General features: G+C 35.6%; 1 protein-coding gene across 1 annotated transcript; it reads left to right on the forward strand.

Annotated features, from left to right (window-relative positions):
* The first annotated feature begins 1828 nt into the window (after positions 1-1828).
* Positions 1829-16189, forward strand: tec (tec protein tyrosine kinase). The gene is made up of 18 exons (XM_042512284.1): positions 1829-1917; positions 3216-3422; positions 4116-4220; positions 5084-5165; positions 6588-6716; positions 8275-8327; positions 8500-8705; positions 8847-8912; positions 9319-9373; positions 9670-9752; positions 10390-10523; positions 11077-11151; positions 11241-11412; positions 12808-13024; positions 13830-13894; positions 13984-14102; positions 14698-14855; positions 15519-16189. Exons 2-18 carry the CDS (start codon positions 3285-3287, stop codon positions 15600-15602), a joined length of 1941 nt encoding a protein of 646 aa, XP_042368218.1. The 5' UTR covers positions 1829-1917; positions 3216-3284; the 3' UTR covers positions 15603-16189.
* Positions 16190-18186: the final 1997 nt, after the last annotated feature.

The following is an 18186-nucleotide window of genomic DNA, read 5'->3' on the forward strand; positions in this document are numbered from 1 at the left end:
CTGAAAATCCCAAAAATATTACAAATGTCCTAAAATCCCACAAATATCTTGAAGTCCGAGACATGTCCTAAAACCCTATCCGAGAATCCGAGAAACGTGCTAAAATCCTCACCGTTTACATTCATGTCTAATACAAACAGAAACCGTAAACAATCATCTGTCGTGTTACAACATTAATTAGTTGTTAAAAAAGTGACGTCCGTCACTGTTTACAAAGTTCAGAGGAAACCAGGACGGCAACATCACTTCTTTTTCTTTAGTTTTGTTTTTATACAGCAGCTCAGCACAGTGTGGTAACGCTCTGGACTCCCGTTAACCCTTTGAAACCAGAGCAGACTGGCCTGATTTCTTTCAAAAGTATGGGAAGAAGGCCATCAGCTACTAAAGATATGGTCCAAATATCAGCCAAATATTTACAAAAAGTAAGTTTTGTAACGGAGAATCCAAAACAAGGAAAAAACAAACAAAAATCCAAGAAAATAAACTGAAAAAGGTAAAAAGTTGCTAAAAATAAACAATACATGTACTCATTTTTTGTGGCATAATTTTAATAAATAATTTCTATTCAATTGTAATTATCTTTTAAATAATATTTTTTTTCCTAGTTTTTTAAAAAATGTTCTCATTTTCTTATTTTTTGTTAGGCGGGACTAAAACTTTATAATAAATAATAATAAAAGAAAATCATTGTTTTTGTAAAAATCCCAGAATTCCTAGGAAGACAGACAAAAAATAATAATTAAAAAAAATCAATGTTTTCATTCATGTGTGGTATAAATACGAGCAGCCGCGTGTTAAAAAATCTCTTCATCCTCCTCGTTGGGATGATGATTTAACAATTTTTGAAATTTTTACAATAAAACAACTACTGAAGTCAACAAAGCGATGCAAAGTCAGCGTTACTGATGGTGCAGCTGGATGGAAAATATTTATCTTAAATCTGTGTTCACTGAACCGTCACAGGTCAGCTGTTTATGATTAAACTGGGAGGTTTCACACCAAGCTTTCAGTTTCACTGTTTACACACAGCACACGGCTGTACTTCTATACTTGTGAGGACCTTCATCAAGATAATGACTTCCCACGATATAACAATAACTTTCCAAAAAATGTCCAAACAGACCAAAAAGGTCTTCTCTCTCCAAAAAAGCTTTAAAAAATGTCAAAATATCCTGTTTTTTTCCAGCAATCTCCTAAGTTTTGGTGTCTCAAAAAAATAAATAAAAAAAAAAAAAAATATAATATATATATATATATATATATATATATATATATATATATATATATATATATATAAAAAACAAAACAGAAAAAGTCTTCACTTTCTAAAATAAATAATTAAATTAAAAAAGAAAAAAACATAAAGCCTTCACTTTCTAAAGTAAATAATTAAATAAAAAAAAACTTCACTTTTTCTAAAAAAAATAAATTAAAAAAGAAATAAACAGTCTTCATTTTCTAAAAAAAAGTAAAAAAAACAAACAAACAAAAAAAAAACCTAAAAAAACTGAAAAAGTCTTCACTGTCCAAAGTAATAATAACTTAAAAAAAACCCCAACAGAAAAAGTCCTTACTTTCTCGAGCTGGTCCTCACAGAAATAGCAAAACACAAACACACAAATGTTGCAGCAGATTTTCAATATTTTTCTGCTCTGCTTTCTGATGGTTTAAGTAGTCAGATGACCTCACACACCACTGACCTCTTTCTTTCTGAAACACACACACTGAAGGCAGAGCAGCGTACGAGGAAGTGTGTGTGTGTGTGTGTGTGTGTGTGTGTGTGTGTGTGTGTGCGTGTGTGTGTAGGTCGGTTGTGTGTCCGCCTCCCTCTCTTCATTTCCTGAATCCCGCTCCTCTGATTCACAGCGACATGGGAAACTACCGACTCAGCTGAAGACCGGGAGATGTCGACAGAAGGTGAGAAAAACATTTTGATCTAATTTGAATTTAAAACTCAAATTAAAGTCGCTAAATAAATGAAACTGCTGGTGCGCGAGCTGCGCGACTGTGAGCGACAAAGCGCGAGCAGCAGGTTTGAGTGAAGTCGGCAGCTCTTCACCGTCATCGGCTGCTCTCAGCGCATTATTACCGTGAGAAATACAAAGTGTTAACTGTTAAAGCGGTTTTCATACAGAAATGTGTCTCACGGTGACGCCGCGTGAGAATTAAACACCGCGAAGTCCGTTTAACCATCAAAAAAACGTTCAATAATACATAAACGTATATATATATATGTGTTAGTTGTGCTTGTGTAGAGAATTATGTTTTTAATAATGTCAATAATTAAGCTGAAATGAACTGAAACCACCTGTGAGCAGGTGTACACTATGCAGGGAGCGCGCGTGCTTTTCCCTTCCTTCAGCTGCGTTCACGTGCTGTAGGAAAACACTGTTGATGGGTTAAAAATGAAAATTAATAAAAGTACTACGAAATTTCACTTAGTTTTAAAAAATACTTACAGTTTGCAGAATTACTTTGTTAGTAAAAAACCTGCATTCAAAATCTTACGTAAAGGGATAATTCAGATTATACTGATCGTATGAGATACCGATAACAATAGGCTATATACAGGAGTCACACACATTTTTACTTTGACATTTCCATGACATTTTTTAATTGCAGATTTTTTTCTTGAAAATATTTAAAGAGGAAATTGCGTTTGTGTTGTGGACTAAAGTGAACGTTTGTGCCAAATTTGAAGAAATTTCCTAAAGGCACTCTCGAAATATTGCATTCACAAGTATGAGCTCCAAATTCTAATCAGTGGATGTTTTTGCCAAATTTGAGGAAACTCCCTTGTGGTTTCTAGAGACATCGCATTTACGAGTAAGACAAAGATTCAAGATCACTGCAACCTTGGCCTTTGACAACCAAAATCTCATCAGTTCATCATTTAGTCAAAGTGGACATTTGTGCCGAAATTTGAAAAAAAATCCCTCAGGGTGTTCTTGAGAAATTGTGTTAACAAGAATTAACAGATAAACATGTAGTGGCCTTGAACTTTAAACTATAACACCCAAACTCGAATTAGTTTGTCTTGAGTCCAAGTGGAACGTTTGTGCCAAATATTAAAAAAATCCTTCAAGCCACTCACGAAATTGCGTTCACGAGCATGAATCGGATGCATGTTCTCATTGACCTTCAACTATAATGCCTCCTGCCGGCACGCAGGTATTAAAATGTGTCTAAATTTAAAAGCGTGCGTCTCTCCTCAGCTCATTTCCAGCCTGCTGCGCGCTGACGACGATCCACCAATGGGCTGAGGGTGTGGGGGCGGGGCCAGGATGAGTGCCGAGCTGCTATTGGAGGAGACGCTCATAAAGCGTTCGCAGCAGAAGAGGCGGACGTCGCCGCTGAACTACAAGGAGCGACTGTTTGTCCTCACAAAAAGCCGGCTGACGTACTACGAAGGGAAAGCAGAGGTCACTTTTAATACGTCACATTTCACTTAAACATTAGTTTTAATACATTTATGTTATAAATAATTCGCATTTTATAAAAGAAGTTGTGTTTTAAACTTCCTGCACACATATTATGACAGTGTCTCTATAGCATTAATATATGTAATACTACACCTTTGCTTTTAATTTAATTTAATTAAATTGAATAATGCTGTAATTTACTTTTTTTCTGAAAATTTCACGAAAGAAATAGGGGGATTTTTTTTTAATTTAGTGATTTTTAAATAAAGAATTTTGGCAACAAATTTTTTGCTTAAAAATATGATATTATTATATTTTCAAAATATTTTTGCTATTTTTAAATATCTGCAATTTTTAAAGAAAAAAATGGCGTCCCTTTTCTTTTAATTTATTTTATTTTATTAAAGAAAAATGCAAGGCAAAGTTTTGGCAAAGTAAATCACCAACGTTACTCCATTATCACAGCCGAAAAACGTAAAAATTATTATCTACAGTTTTTCAAGTTTCAAGTTTCAAGTTTATGAATAAAAATATAATGATTTTTTTTTTTTTTAAATCAGGGTATATTTAACTTTCCAAAACTCCTAAATTGCAAACTGCATGACTTTTCCAGGTTTGTTATGAATGTATGAACCCTGTATAATTTTTGGAAAAAATAAATTAATCAAACGCAGCTGTTTTTTCTATCAACAGAAGAAGTTCAGAAGAGGTTCGATCGAGCTGAGCCGCATCAGATGCGCCGAAATCGTCAAGAACGGAGGAGGAGTCATTCCCTGCCAGAACAAATACCCCTTTCAGGTAAAAACAATATATAACCACAGCTGCTCTGCTCTCCTCTGACCTTTGACCTGTATCACTAACAATCAGTAAAAAGACGTAAAAAGACTCGAGCAATCACAAACCTCCAGGTTACACAAACGTATCTGGAAAAAGAAAGTAAACAGATAAATTATTACACAACCTCTGTTAGAGTTTACAGGCCAGTTTCCTGCTTTATATTTGACGTACATTTCAGGTGTGGTTAAATAAAGTGGTTTATATAATCTGGATTAAAGGTTTAAAGATCTAAACTATCCCTTTGAAACGTTACATGCTGCACTTAACCCTTTGAAACCTGAGCAAATTGCCTAGATTTCTTTCAAAAACATGGGAAGGAGACAATGAGCCACAATAAAAGAAATGACCCAAAAATGATCAAGAAATTAGTAAAAAGTACAAGAAAATGACCGAAAAAAAAAATGCAAAAAAAAAAAAAAAAAAGCAACAAGAAACCAAAACAAAAAAAATACTATCAGGAAAAAGTGCTGTAAAAAGTGTTGTTAAAATTACAACAATTTTGTAAAATAATTTTAAATATTTAATCATGATGATTATAAATAGATTTTTTCCCGACTGTTTTTTCTCTAGACATTTTTTTCAAAAAATATTTAAAATATTTAAAATCCACTCATTTCTTGCAATTTGTTGAATATTTCTCACCAAGTTGTTCATTGCTTTCCCCTCCCCATGTTTTTGAAAGAATTCAAACCAATTCGAGTTCAGAGCTTTAAATACTTGAGAAAGACATTTGAGAGCAGCTCAAGAAAAATGATGTCGGTCCAGGTTTCAAAGGGTTAACTCACAAACTCATTCACCGCAGTGTTTCTTGTGTTTGTGTTCAGGTGGTGTACGACAACAACACTCTCTACGTGTTCGCTCCGAGTCACGACAGCAGAAGTCTGTGGGTCCAGAGCCTCAAAGAGGGTCAGTCTTTACTCTACTTTACTTCACTTTAGTTTACTCTACTCTACTTTACTCTACTCTACTCTACTTTACTCTGTAGAGTTACTGGAGCAAACGGCAGAGGAGTGAGTGCAGGTGTTAACCTGACAGATCACACAGTTTATAGTCTGAGCTGCTGCGAAGATGTTTTCACACGTTAAAACCACACATCTGAGACTCGTATTCACACGTGGGGCAAAGTTTCCCAGCAGCCCCCACTGTTTCCACCCGCACTGTATCTGTGTGTGACGTCTCACCTGCCGGACTGGCAGGTAAAATGAGGTCAGGTGCTGCTTTGAAGTCTGAGGTGTGAAGATGTCCTTCACTTTAGTTACGTTCACTTTTAGACAGTTTTAGTTACTTACAAAAAAAAATTTAATCAAACTAATGTTTACTTTTTGTTAGAAAATTATAGCTGTGTCACAGTACAGAAGTGATACTCAACTTATGGCCCGCAGGCCAAATCTGGCCCTGATAGGGTGCCAGGTGGCCCTCCAACAATTTTTTAATTCACAATAAAAATAATGTGATTCACACTGGAAATTGTTTTTGTACTTTTAGTATCAATAAGGTGTCAGAGAGCATAAAACAGCATCAAAATAGAGCTTGTTCATCAAAAAAAGAGCCACTGGAGGATCCCCCAAACCCCCCAATAAAGGTCCTAGCTCAGACCCTAATGTCCTAAAATCCTAGAAATGTCCGGAAATCCTTCAAACATCCTAAAATCGTTGAAACGTGCTAAAATCCCAGTAATGTCCAAAAACTCTAGAAATATCGGAAAATTCTAGAAATGCCCTAAAATCCTAGAAACACCCTTAAATCCTAGAAATGTGCTAAAATCCAAGAAACGTCCTAAAATTCTACAAACGTCCTTAAATTGGGAGCAGTTGATAAATGACTGACCAAACCCAAAAGCCCATATGTCCTTGAATCAAACGCCCTAAAATCCTAGAAACATCCGAAATCCTAGAGATGTCCTTAAATCCTCGATATATGCCAAAATCCAAGAAACGTCCTAAAATTCCAAAAAACGTCCGAAAATCCTAGAGATGTCCTTAAATCCTTGATATATGCTAAAATCCAACAAATGTCCTAAAATTCGAGAAACGTGAGACTTATCTAAACAGATGATGTCATTATTCTATATCCGTTAAATTGTGCAATCAACATTTACTTCATTATTATAAGTAAAAACAACACTTGTCTATTTGCAGTGTAAATGTTAACTTGTTACATGTACGTACTGAAGTATTAAAACCTTTTGTGTGTTCAACATGCTCTTTTTTTCAGGTGAGCAGCAGAAATGAGGCTGGATGTCGAAGAGGAAAATGAATTAAATTATTTTCTAGTATAGAGACGCGTGTTGACATATGTACCTTTGACACGAAGACTTTGTGTCCGCAGAGATTAAAGACAACAGCGTCATCCTGACCAAGTTTCACCCTCAGTTCTGGCAGGAAGGGGCGTGGCTCTGCTGTCGCCAGGCGGAAAAACAGGCTCTGGGCTGCGAGGAGTATAACCTGTTTGGAGACAGTATGAAACCATTGACTGTTTTTATCTGGTTTTAAGTGATTCTATCAAAAATATCACTCCTTGTATTATAAGTATTTTGAATTTTGAATTAATTGAAAGTAGCAATATCACATTGTAATAAAACAGCAAAATACTGTTAAAAATACCATGGAACTGAATTTTGTTTTGGCAGAGGGACAGTCCCCAAAAATATTTTTTCCTCTTATCTCTATGGCTGATATCTGCAACTCATACCTGAACTTTACAAATTGATAAAAAACACGACAGGTATGAGGAAAAACATGTATTTTAGAGTAAATTGTCCCTTTAACATTTAATACAATATCAACTCTGCTCTAACTAGTTTTAGCATTTTTAACTTCATAGTTTTGTTTGATACTTACTTTTAAGTACTTTGAGTAATTTATATGTGTGTCACTATTAATTCTTAAAGGGTATTTTAGGGGTCCTGGTCGTGCTCAAGCCTCATATCCGTTATAATAATTCTGTAAAAAATCCATCAAATTGACATTTTCAACATAAACATTAAATCCAGTAATTATTATTTTTTTTAGCCTTTTCAAGGTCATACTTTTGGATGTTGAGCTGTGGATGAATCTATTTAAAAGTTTATCCTTGAGACCAACCTGACGTTTGTGCCAAATCTGAAGAAATTTCCCAAAATCCCTTGTTCTTGAGATATCCTGTTCACAAGAATCAGATAAAAAGAGACAAAGTGACCTTGACCTTTGACTACCAAATTCTAATCACTTCATCATCAGAGTCCAAATGCACGTTTGTGCCACATTTGAAGAAAATTCACTAGTTTTGTGCCTTGAGATTTCTTGTTAACAAGAGTGAGATGGATACAAAGTCACAGTGACTTTGACCTTTGACCACCAAAATCTAACAATTTCATTCTTGAGTCTAAGTAGACGTTTGTGCCAAATTTTAAGAAATTCGCTCAAATTTGTTCCTGAGATGTCACATTTACAAGAATGACACAGATGGACTCACAGTGACCTTTGACCACTAAACTCAGTTCAGTTCATCATTGAGTCCAAATGGATGTTTGTGCCAAATAAAAAGAATCTGCTGAATTGTAGCAGGTAAAGAAGAAATACTTGTGTAAAGCTCATCAAACCTGTACACGAATTAAGTACTTGAGGATTTTTGGGCACAAAGGTACTTCCATATTTATTCAGCAGTAATATAAACTTACTTGATTTGTAGTAAATGTACCAAAACATGCAAAAAAAACAGCAAAATGTTGATGTTTAAAAATAAAAATAGTACATGTGGGTCCTAACTGATATTTTTTGCAGTGTAGAATATGAAACACTTGATTCACTGAGTGCCAAAACAAAAACAGGAAATCAAGATGGTAACGTTAAATTTAAGCTGATGAATTGAGACTGACTTGCTGCAACAAATTGATAAGCTTCAGTTATTGATCACTAATATTTTAAAAGTATCCCTGAGAGGTCAGAGGTCACAGATCACTGAGCAGCAGAGACGGCTCAACAGTTCAAGTTTAAAACTTTCTGCTTCATTAACAGTTTCTGTTCCTCTTTTACAGTTTCCAGAAAACCTTTACCCCCGATTCCTGGTGAGGAGCGCAACAACGAGAGGGTAACCACAAACCACACACACACACACTCTCACACACACTCTTACACACACTCTCACACACACTCTCACACACACTCTTACACACACACACTAACACTTTCAACACAATTTCTAAATTAATACATTGGCCAAAGTCTTCGAAAGCATTTTGTCATTTTTCCTCCTGGAGCAGCGGCGGCCCCCTCCTCCCCTCCCTCCAGGTGACGATGAAGGTGATGAGGATGATGATGACGAGGATGGCGAGGACAAGGAGGTGGTGGTGGCGCTGTATGACTTCCCGGGCACCGAGCCGCACGACCTGAGTCTGCTGAGAGGAGACGAGTACGTCATCCTCGAAAAGTGCGACGTCAACTGGTACAAAGCGCGCAACAAGTACGGGTGAGCGAGCCATCGATTACCATCACATTAAAGTCATTAATGAGTCTGTGTCGGTTTGGACGACCTCACTTCCTGATGTGTGTTCATGTGTTTTAGTAACTGGTGCGTGTGTGTGTGTGTGTGTGTGTGTGTGTTTCACAGTGAGGAAGGATACATCCCCAGTAACTATGTAACGGAGAAGAAATCTGGAAACCTGGTGCAGTTTGCGTGAGTTTGTCCATCATTTCTATTTTCTCTCACACCAGCTAATAATACGACAGCACAACCGATCCTCAGTTTTTGAGGCTGATGTTAACAACGATATTAGTGAGTAAAAAAATGTCAATATTGATTTATTGGCCAATATTACATATACATCTATATACTAGCTAGGGCCACTAAATTTTAATTAATTGTAATCAACTATTGAAATTCAGCAATTAATCATGTTTTTTTTTATGTTGCTTAACAGCATTTGACAGCATCTTTTTTGCAGTCACAAACTTGCGAGAACGATGTGTAACGAAGGAGGGAAATTTTATAGTTTACCCATTTAAAAAAAGGATAATGAGCACTTAAGACAACCAGTAAGATGTTAATTTTATGGGGATGTTTATTTATTTGTTTGTTCTAGTTGGTACAGTAAACAAGTCAACAGGAACAAAGCAGAGGAGCTGCTGAGGAAAGAGGTGACTTTATTTTCGTTATCTTCTTTGGTTCTCTACGTCCTCCTTCCTTATATATTTTCTTTTGTCCTTTTCTGTTTTTATTGTCTTTTGGTCCCTCTTTCACTCCCTCGACTCGACACTGGATAAATTCTTCTCTTATTGTTTTTCTCACGCAAAACTTTCCAAAACATTGATAAACGGTACAATTGAGCTTGGAGTGCTGCTCTCTTTATTTTACATCTTTAGATAAGATAAGATACAAAAGTTAAAATCTGATGTAGCGTCTCCGTGTTTTGTCTCTGTGTCGCTGCCTGCAGGACAAAGAAGGAGCCTTCATCGTCAGAGACTCCAGCACTGCAGGAACCTACACCGTCTCGCTCTACGCCAAATCTGCTGCAGGGTAAACTCACCGAAAAACAAGCACACAGACCTCAAAGGAACACCTGAGTTTTTTTCTGCAAGTTTTATCTTAGAAACTACGACGTTGTTGATTTCTTTTATGTATATTTTTCATGCTTTGCAGGAAGACTTTTATTGCTTTAAAATTTGAAAACTAAGAAATGTATTGTCTGTATAATGTGGACATGAAATACACAATACTTTTTGTCAATCCTACTTTAATTTTGCAGAATAATGTGGGAGGTTTTCACTGCATTAACTGACACTGCAGACCTGATATTGACGGAGGTGGATCACCAATTTATCATCTAGTGCCCAGAAATGGACGTAAAGCAAAAGCTGCAAAAATAAAGAGAAATTTCAATCACAGCAACCTGATCTGCATGTATTAGTATATTTTGTGATCAATTAATTTAAACATGCAAAATCTGTGGTATGGCCTCAACATCATCAAATAATCCTTTCCTGCCATTAGAACTGAACTGGATTAAATTAACTAAACTGCAGACTCAGTGGAGATTATTAAAATGAATTTGTTGTAGCATTATTAGGGTCAGTTCCTGTGTTTTTAGTCATAAAGGTCTGAACAAGCTGGATGTACGCTGCACGGTTACAGCGTGTTGTTGTTGTGTTTCCAGGGATGGAGGAGCAGTTATAAAACATTACCACATCAAGAAGACGCAGAGCTCGCCTCCACAGTTCTACCTGGCTGAGAAACACCTGTTCAGCTCCATCCCCGACCTCATCGAGTACCACAGACACAACGCAGCAGGTAGACAACCCACCATCCACCCATACAGACCCGGCGCTTCCTGAACCAGCTCTGCAGCTCTGCAGCTCTGAGGCTCTGAGGCTCTGCAGCTCTGCGGCTCTGCAGCTCTGAGGCTCTGCAGCTCTGCAGCTCTGAGGCTCTGCAGCTCTGCGGCTCTGCAGCTCTGAGGCTCTGCAGCTCTGCGGCTCTGCGGCTCTGCTGCTCTGAGGCTCTGCGGCTCTGCGGCTCTGCAGCTGGATGTTAACTCGAGTATTTAGTAGTAGTAGTAGTAGTATAATCTTTGTAACACTAGAGCAAAAGAGTTTGAACGCATTGTCTATCATCTGACGATGATTTAGGTTTTTCATCAGTTTTTCCCTCTTTGTTTTTGTATTTTATGGGGCAGATACTTTGAATTTAGAGGCATTTTGCCCCTTCATTATTTCGGGTATAAGCAACATTTGCTTTTGAAATCAGTACCTACTACAATGTTATGCTTCACACTTTGTGCTCGCCAGTTAAGGTATAAAAATCTCTCTCATCCAACCTTTAAATTATTGGGAACATTTCTCAGGTCTTGTTGCCAGGTTGAGGTACCCTGTAGGAAAACAGGAGAAATCTGCTCCGTCCACCGCCGGCTTCAGCTACGGTGAGTCCTGACAGACCTCTGCTCGGTTTTTAAACATCTCTGTCTTTACTTTCTTCTTAACTTCCTCCTCTCTTGTCACGTTCCTGCAGAGAAGTGGGAGATCAACCCCAGCGAGCTGACCTTCATGAAGGAGCTCGGCAGCGGTCAGTTCGGCGTGGTGAGACTCGGCAAGTGGAGAGCTCAGCACCGAGTCGCCATCAAGGCCATCAGAGAGGGAGCCATGTACGAGGAGGACTTCATCGAGGAGGCCAAAGTCATGATGTAAGGAGGGAGGAGGGATCAGGGTCTGAGTGTCAGCAGGGAGACTCAGCTTGTTGTGGTTGGGGGCCAATTTTGCAAAATGACAGGAGGCCAGGGGCCAGTCACAGCAGCCCTATACATGTTTCTAGGTTTTTGTTTTTAGGATTTTAGGATGTTTCAATGATCTTGGCACATTTCTAGGAATTTAAGAATTTTCCAGGATTTATGGATGTTTCTAGGATTTAAGAACAATTTCAAGGATTTTCAGACGTTTCTAAGATTTTACCAAGTCTCAGGACATTTTTTGGATTGTAGCATATTTCTAGGATTTTAGAGCATTTTTCAAACATTTCTTGGATTATAGGATGTTTCGAGGATTTTAGGACGTTTTAAAGACTTTTGTAGGATTTTAGGACATTTCTGGGATTTTAGGTTTCCAGGACTTTAAGATTGTTTTTTGGATTTCTTTAGCTTTAGGGGGATGTGGGGAATCTTCTTTTCTTGATAAACAAGCTCTATTTCTATGCTGTTTTATGCCCTCTGACACCTGATTTATACTAAAAGTACAAAAACCTATCAGCCCCCCTATCAGGGGCCAGACTTGGCCTGCATGCTTAAAAAAATTGCATTAGTGGGTTTTAAGAGTTTCTCTATAATGACGTTTGGTGAACGAGGCCCAATGACCCGAAGTGGCATACCTTTGACCTCTGTTGCCCTCTGCTGGAGTCTTTCATTCACTGCAGCAACATGCGCTCCAGCCCTCCTTTTCTCTGCACTATGGTGGCCTGTAATCAACAGAAAATCAATATTTCTCGTCACATTTTTGCAAAGTAAAGCAGCAAACTAAGTGGTAATCTCTATAAACATATCTGCATATGAAGACAGAATCTGTCAGCTACAGGACAAGATTTTGGTATGCATGTAGGCTTTTTGGGCGGTATCTATTTTTTCATACCTTTATGGATTTTCATTGTGGTATACGGCATATGACAGTATCGTTGTGCGGCGCTAACCCCCTTTGTTTTGGTCCTTTGGCTGCATGAAGGTGAACAGTCTGTGTGGAGAACAAAAGAGCCAGAAAACATTAGAACCCTTCAGTCAGACCACGATGTATGTACGTACGTATGTATGTATGCATGTATGTATGTATGTATGTATGTATGCATGTATGTATGTATGCATAGATGTATAGATACAAAGACGCCCAACGACTGTGCGCTCATACCGAGCATGCCTAAATCCAGCACATGCTCAGCAGTGGAGTGCTATTCATTGCTGTACATGCCCATCATCCAGCAGATGCTCGGCCCAGAAAGCACCGTGATGCTTAAACAGTCGGATTCCCCTGGTCCGTATCAGATCTAAGTCAGATGATAGGCGCCAGCCAATTAAATTTGTTTATTGTCTCTTCTGCAGGAGACTGTCTCATCCCAAACTGGTGCAGCTGTACGGAGTGTGCAGTCAACAGAAGCCCATTTACATCGTCACAGAGTTCATGGAGCACGGCTGTCTGCTCAACTTCCTCCGGCAGCGGCGGGGCAGCTTCAGCCTGGGGTCCCTGCTGAGCATCTGCCTGGACGTCAGCGAGGGCATGGAGCACCTGGAGGCCAACGGCTTCATCCACAGAGATCTGGTAACTGCAGATTACTCTGACTCTCCAGTCTGCTTTTTAGATCCCAACTGGACTCTTTTGCCACTTTTGCACAAGAAAAGTTTACCCCCCCTGCAGAACCAGTCAAAATGCACCTTAAGTTTACAAGCTGACCTTTGACCACCAAAATCTAATCTGTTTATCCTCGAGTCCAAATGGGCGTTTGTGTCAAATTTTTTTTAAAAAATCCCTCAAGGCGTTCTTTATATATCGTGTTCATGAGAACGACACGTATGCATGGTCACAGTGACCTTTGACCACTAAAATCTCATCAGTTCATCCTTGAAACTAAGTGGACATTTGTGCCAAATTTGAAGAGAGATTTCCTTAATAAAAACATATCTATTTAGAATTTCTTTTAGATAATGCTGAAAACTTAGCTGGAACAAATTAACTTGTATGGGTTATCAACTTAAAAAACTTGTTTATGATTTTTGTTATTAAGTATTTCATTACAATGATTATAAACATACAATTTTTAAGTTGATTATTAGTCAAAATTTAAATTGGTCCAACAAATTATTTAAAAGGAATTTGAGAGTGTTATTTACTTAATTGTCATAATTATGAGCACAGTTGATTCCTCATAAAATTACTACTATTTTTTTCACTGCTTATTTGTTGTTACATGTTCACTGTTTTTTGACACCGTGTTCACAAGAATGAGATAAAAAAGTACAGCTAAAAGCACAGCAAATTTAGCATTGCTTAATACAATAAGACTTTGTGCCTCTGAACCACAATATTTTTATTTTTATTTTTCTCGCTGCTCTCATCTCCTCTGCAGGCTGCCAGAAACTGTCTTGTGAATGACTCTCTGGTGGTGAAGGTGTCCGACTTCGGCATGGCCAGGTACGAATTTAATCTGAACACATTTTCATGTTTAAACAATTCAGCAGGTACAAAGTTTGCACTGAAACTTTAATATATATATTTTGCAGATACGTGTTAGACGACCAGTATACCAGTTCATCAGGAGCTAAATTCCCAGTGAAGTGGTCGCCTCCTGAAGTCTTTAACTTCTGCAAATACAGCAGCAAGTCAGACGTCTGGTCCTTTGGTACGCACATTTTAACCCTTTGAAACCCAAGAATTATATTTTTGATTGAATAATATAATAGCAGAAGTTAATTTTTTTTTTTTTTTTTTTTTTTTTTTTTTTTTTAGAAAAAAAGAACAAGAAAATCAACTGAAAAAATATTATTATATATTATTTTTTAATTAATTTAAAAAAAGGCAATTACTTGAAAAAAAAAATCAAAAAAACTAGAGAAATTCTGGAACATAAGTAATTATAATCATTATAAATGTGGTCTTTCCTAGTAAAAAAATACAATAAAATTACCAGAAAAATGCAAAAATGCAATGTAACTATGATTACATTTTTCCCTAGCTTTTAAAAAATTATTTATGTTTTTTGCAAACTGATGAGCATTTCTTACCAAGTTTCTCATTGTCCTTTTCCTACGTTTTTGAAATGATTCATACCAGTTTGTGAAAGGCATCAGAAAGCGGCACAAGAAAAGTGAAAAGCGCCCTAGGATTTAAAGGGTTAACGTTAATAAATGAAAAGAAAATACAAACATCACATCTTTTTCTGCCTCTTCTTATATTTTTTAAAAACTACAAACTAACACTGGATCCGCTCCATCCAGGTGTGTTGATGTGGGAGGTTTTCACCGAGGGCCGCATGCCGTTTGAACAGAATCAGAACCACGAGGTGGTTACCATGGTAATCAAGGGTCACCGCCTCTTCAGGCCTAAAATGGCCACGCCCACCATCTATGACATCATGCAGCTGTGTTGGCACGAGGTGAGAAACAGTCGGTTATTATTCTAAATATACCGTATGAAATACCGTTTATTAAGGTGAACAAACTGTTCATCAGTTACAACAAAACTGACTTTCTTTTGTCATTTCATTTTCCAGTTTTGATTTTAAGCTGATTTGATTAATGCTGAGCAATTATTGATTGAGCTGGTTGCAATTTGATCCACAGACAACATAAAAATATTGATTATAGCTGCTTTTAGTCAGCTGTTTTTTTCCACTCCAGTTCTGGAGCAAAAGTATTTACCACATTATTAACCCGCTTTAATATTACACACTCTCGTATCGCTCTGTGCCCGAGAGGCGCTTTTCAAAATCAGGCATTAAATATTATACATTAATATGATTTTCTCCTTTCATGGAGTTCATTTTTTCTAACCAACAATAATTATAGACCTAATTATAAATATCAAACATTCATTCATTTTAAGAATTTCAACCCTTAAAAGGACATTTTTTTGTCATGATGTCACTATGTTTTTAGATGAAAAAAAAAAATAACTCAAAGACACTTTTAAATATTAACTGCACATTTCTACCTGTGACGGGAAACAAACGCCTGCCGCGGTTTGTGACGCCACATTCAGAACGGCTTAAAATAATCACATCTAAATTCACAGCCTGTGTTATTTCTGTCCGTTTCAGAGGCCGGAGGAGCGTCCGTCGTTCTCTCAGCTCTGCCCGATGATCTCTGACACTCTGGAGGGTGACACCCCGCCCCCAAACTGATCAACTGACCAATCAGCTGCTTCCACAATCCCCACGCCATTTGAGGCAGCGTCCTAACTCCTGCTCTGTGACCTCCGGTTCTTCAGGGTGTTACTGCGGTAACTGTCTAATGTACGGCAGGAGAGAAAGGACATGAGGAGCATATAACGGTACTCCGGAGCTGACCAATCAGATGGAGAGGACAGAGCAATCACACCTGATATCGTCCAATCACGTTCTTCATCCAATCAAGTCAACGACACAGCTCACAACCCAAAACTGCTGCTCACGTTGGATTTCCCGTGGTCGACACAATCAGTAAAAATTAAGCAAACTTTTTTTGTTTGTCTTACCTGTCTGCAGCTCCACCTCGGTGTCTCCTCCCAGCGGGACATCGAGTTATTTGATCTGTCAACGTTAAAGAGATAAACACATATTTTTAAGATTTATTCTTCCAGGAAAGGACTTGACTATGCAAACTATTCCTTTTAAAAATGCTTTTTTTTGTTTTATTTTATTATTTTTTGACAAATTTCAGTGGTACAAATCTGTGTTCATTTAATTTCCATCACATTCTGCATGTTAGGATTAAAAGTACTGTAACATAATTTGGGTGTCATCCTCATCGCCATTCAAATCAGTTTTCAGTTTTCATGTGCTGCTTTCATTCATCTTTCATAAGCATCTAAAATCCTGAAACCTCAGAAAATTGGTTTTAATTTATTTTGAAAATATAGGGAAAAAAGCAGTGAGCAACATGGTGAGAAACTGCCTGCATATTGCAAAATAAAAAAATAAATAAGAAGGTTATAGACAACAAGAAAATTATCTAGGGGTATATATACGCAATAAAAGAAGTTAAGATAAGAAAAATATATTTCTGAGTCTTATCAGTGTAAAATATGTATAATAATAACAATAATAATTATTATTATTCTTATAGACACTATGGTCATATAGGCCTATAAATATTGAGTTTTTGTTTTTTCTGCAAATGTTTACAAGCATACAAATATCATATAAGCATACAATATATAAAAAAACAAACAAACCTTACAATAGAAATATTCAAGTAAAGTACAAGATTCTCACACTGCAGATATTACAGAATTAATTGTTAATTTTATCCGGAGAAAATAGTCAGTGAATTTAGGCGACAGTAAAATCGCTTGAAATCCCCGTGAAGATGCAACAAGTATATATATAAAAATATATATAATACAAAATAACGTTGTAACTTTTGAAGTTAGCGGAAGGAACGCCGGATTCCACGCGACGTCAGAATTCCAAAAAAAAAAAAAAAAAAAAAAAAAAATTTTTTCACGTGACAATGACAAACGTGCTAATTTTAGCACCATGCTAAAAAAGCTGTTAGCCTAGCTACCGCGCTAATTACCGACATTTAAAAGCGAAAGTCGCTGACAAAACAGTGCCGACGTTACGTCGCTAAACAAGCATCAGCCGAAAACACACAGAGACACACAAAAACCAGCAAACAGCTGATGACTCACCGTTTTTTTTTTTCAGAAAACGACAAAAACGGCAGCCGTTTCCACATTTTTTTTTTTTAATTTTATAATTTTATTTTTTTTTTTTTTTTTTTTTTTATTTTTTTATTTTAAAATTCGTTTTTACTTTTAAATTTTTTAGTAATTTTTTTACTTCCTTTTTTTACGTTTTTTCACAGCTAACTGTGATTTTTTTTTTTTTGCTGTTTTTTTGTTTTTTTTACGACGAGGAAATAAATTTTTTTTTTTTTCATTTTTTTTTTTTTTTTTTTTTTTTTTTTTTTTTTTTACAAAAAGTAATTTTTTTTTTTTTTATTTAATTTATTTTTTAATTTTATTGCCATTTAATAAATTAATTATTATTATACTATTGCATTTATTAAATAAATTATAATAAATAAAAATTAATATATTAAATATATGCAAATTATATAATTTTATTTTTTTTTTAAAATTTATTATTTTAATTATAAATAAAAAACAAAAAAAAATAAAATAAAAAGTAAGAAATAAAGTATTTTTATTAATTGTTAATCTAATATATTAAATATATTAATATAATATATTTTAATAATAACATTAGTATAATAATGTTTTTTTTTTTTTTTTTTTTAATTTTTTTTTTTTTAAAATTTTTTTTTTTTATTTTTTTTTTTTTTTTTTTTTAATTTTTTAATTTTTAGCTTTTTTTTTTTTTGAATTTTTTTTTAACTTTTTTTTTTTTCTTTTTTAAAAAATTTTTTTGTTTTTTTTTTTTTTTTTTTTTTTTTTTTAAAAAAACCAATTTTTTTTTAGGTTTTTAATGGGTTAAAAAAAAAATAGAAGTTAATTTTTTATTAGAATGTAAAAATTTTGAAAGTATCTGATTTATTTCGTACCAAGTTATTTTATGATATCAAACATACTTAACTATTAAAAGTAAAAAAAAGCTTTTTTAAGTAAAAGTAAGTTTAAAATTTTAAAAAAAAATAAATTTTTTTTTTTTTTTTTTTTTTTTTTTTTTAAAAAACTTTGGTACATCACAAAAAAAAGGAAAAAAAAATTTTTTTTTTTTTTTGACCAAAATTTTTTTTTTTTTTTTTTCTAATTTTTTTAAA

This window comes from Plectropomus leopardus, chromosome 23 (genome assembly GCF_008729295.1).
Source record: "Plectropomus leopardus isolate mb chromosome 23, YSFRI_Pleo_2.0, whole genome shotgun sequence".
NCBI classification, from domain to species: domain Eukaryota; kingdom Metazoa; phylum Chordata; class Actinopteri; order Perciformes; family Serranidae; genus Plectropomus; species Plectropomus leopardus.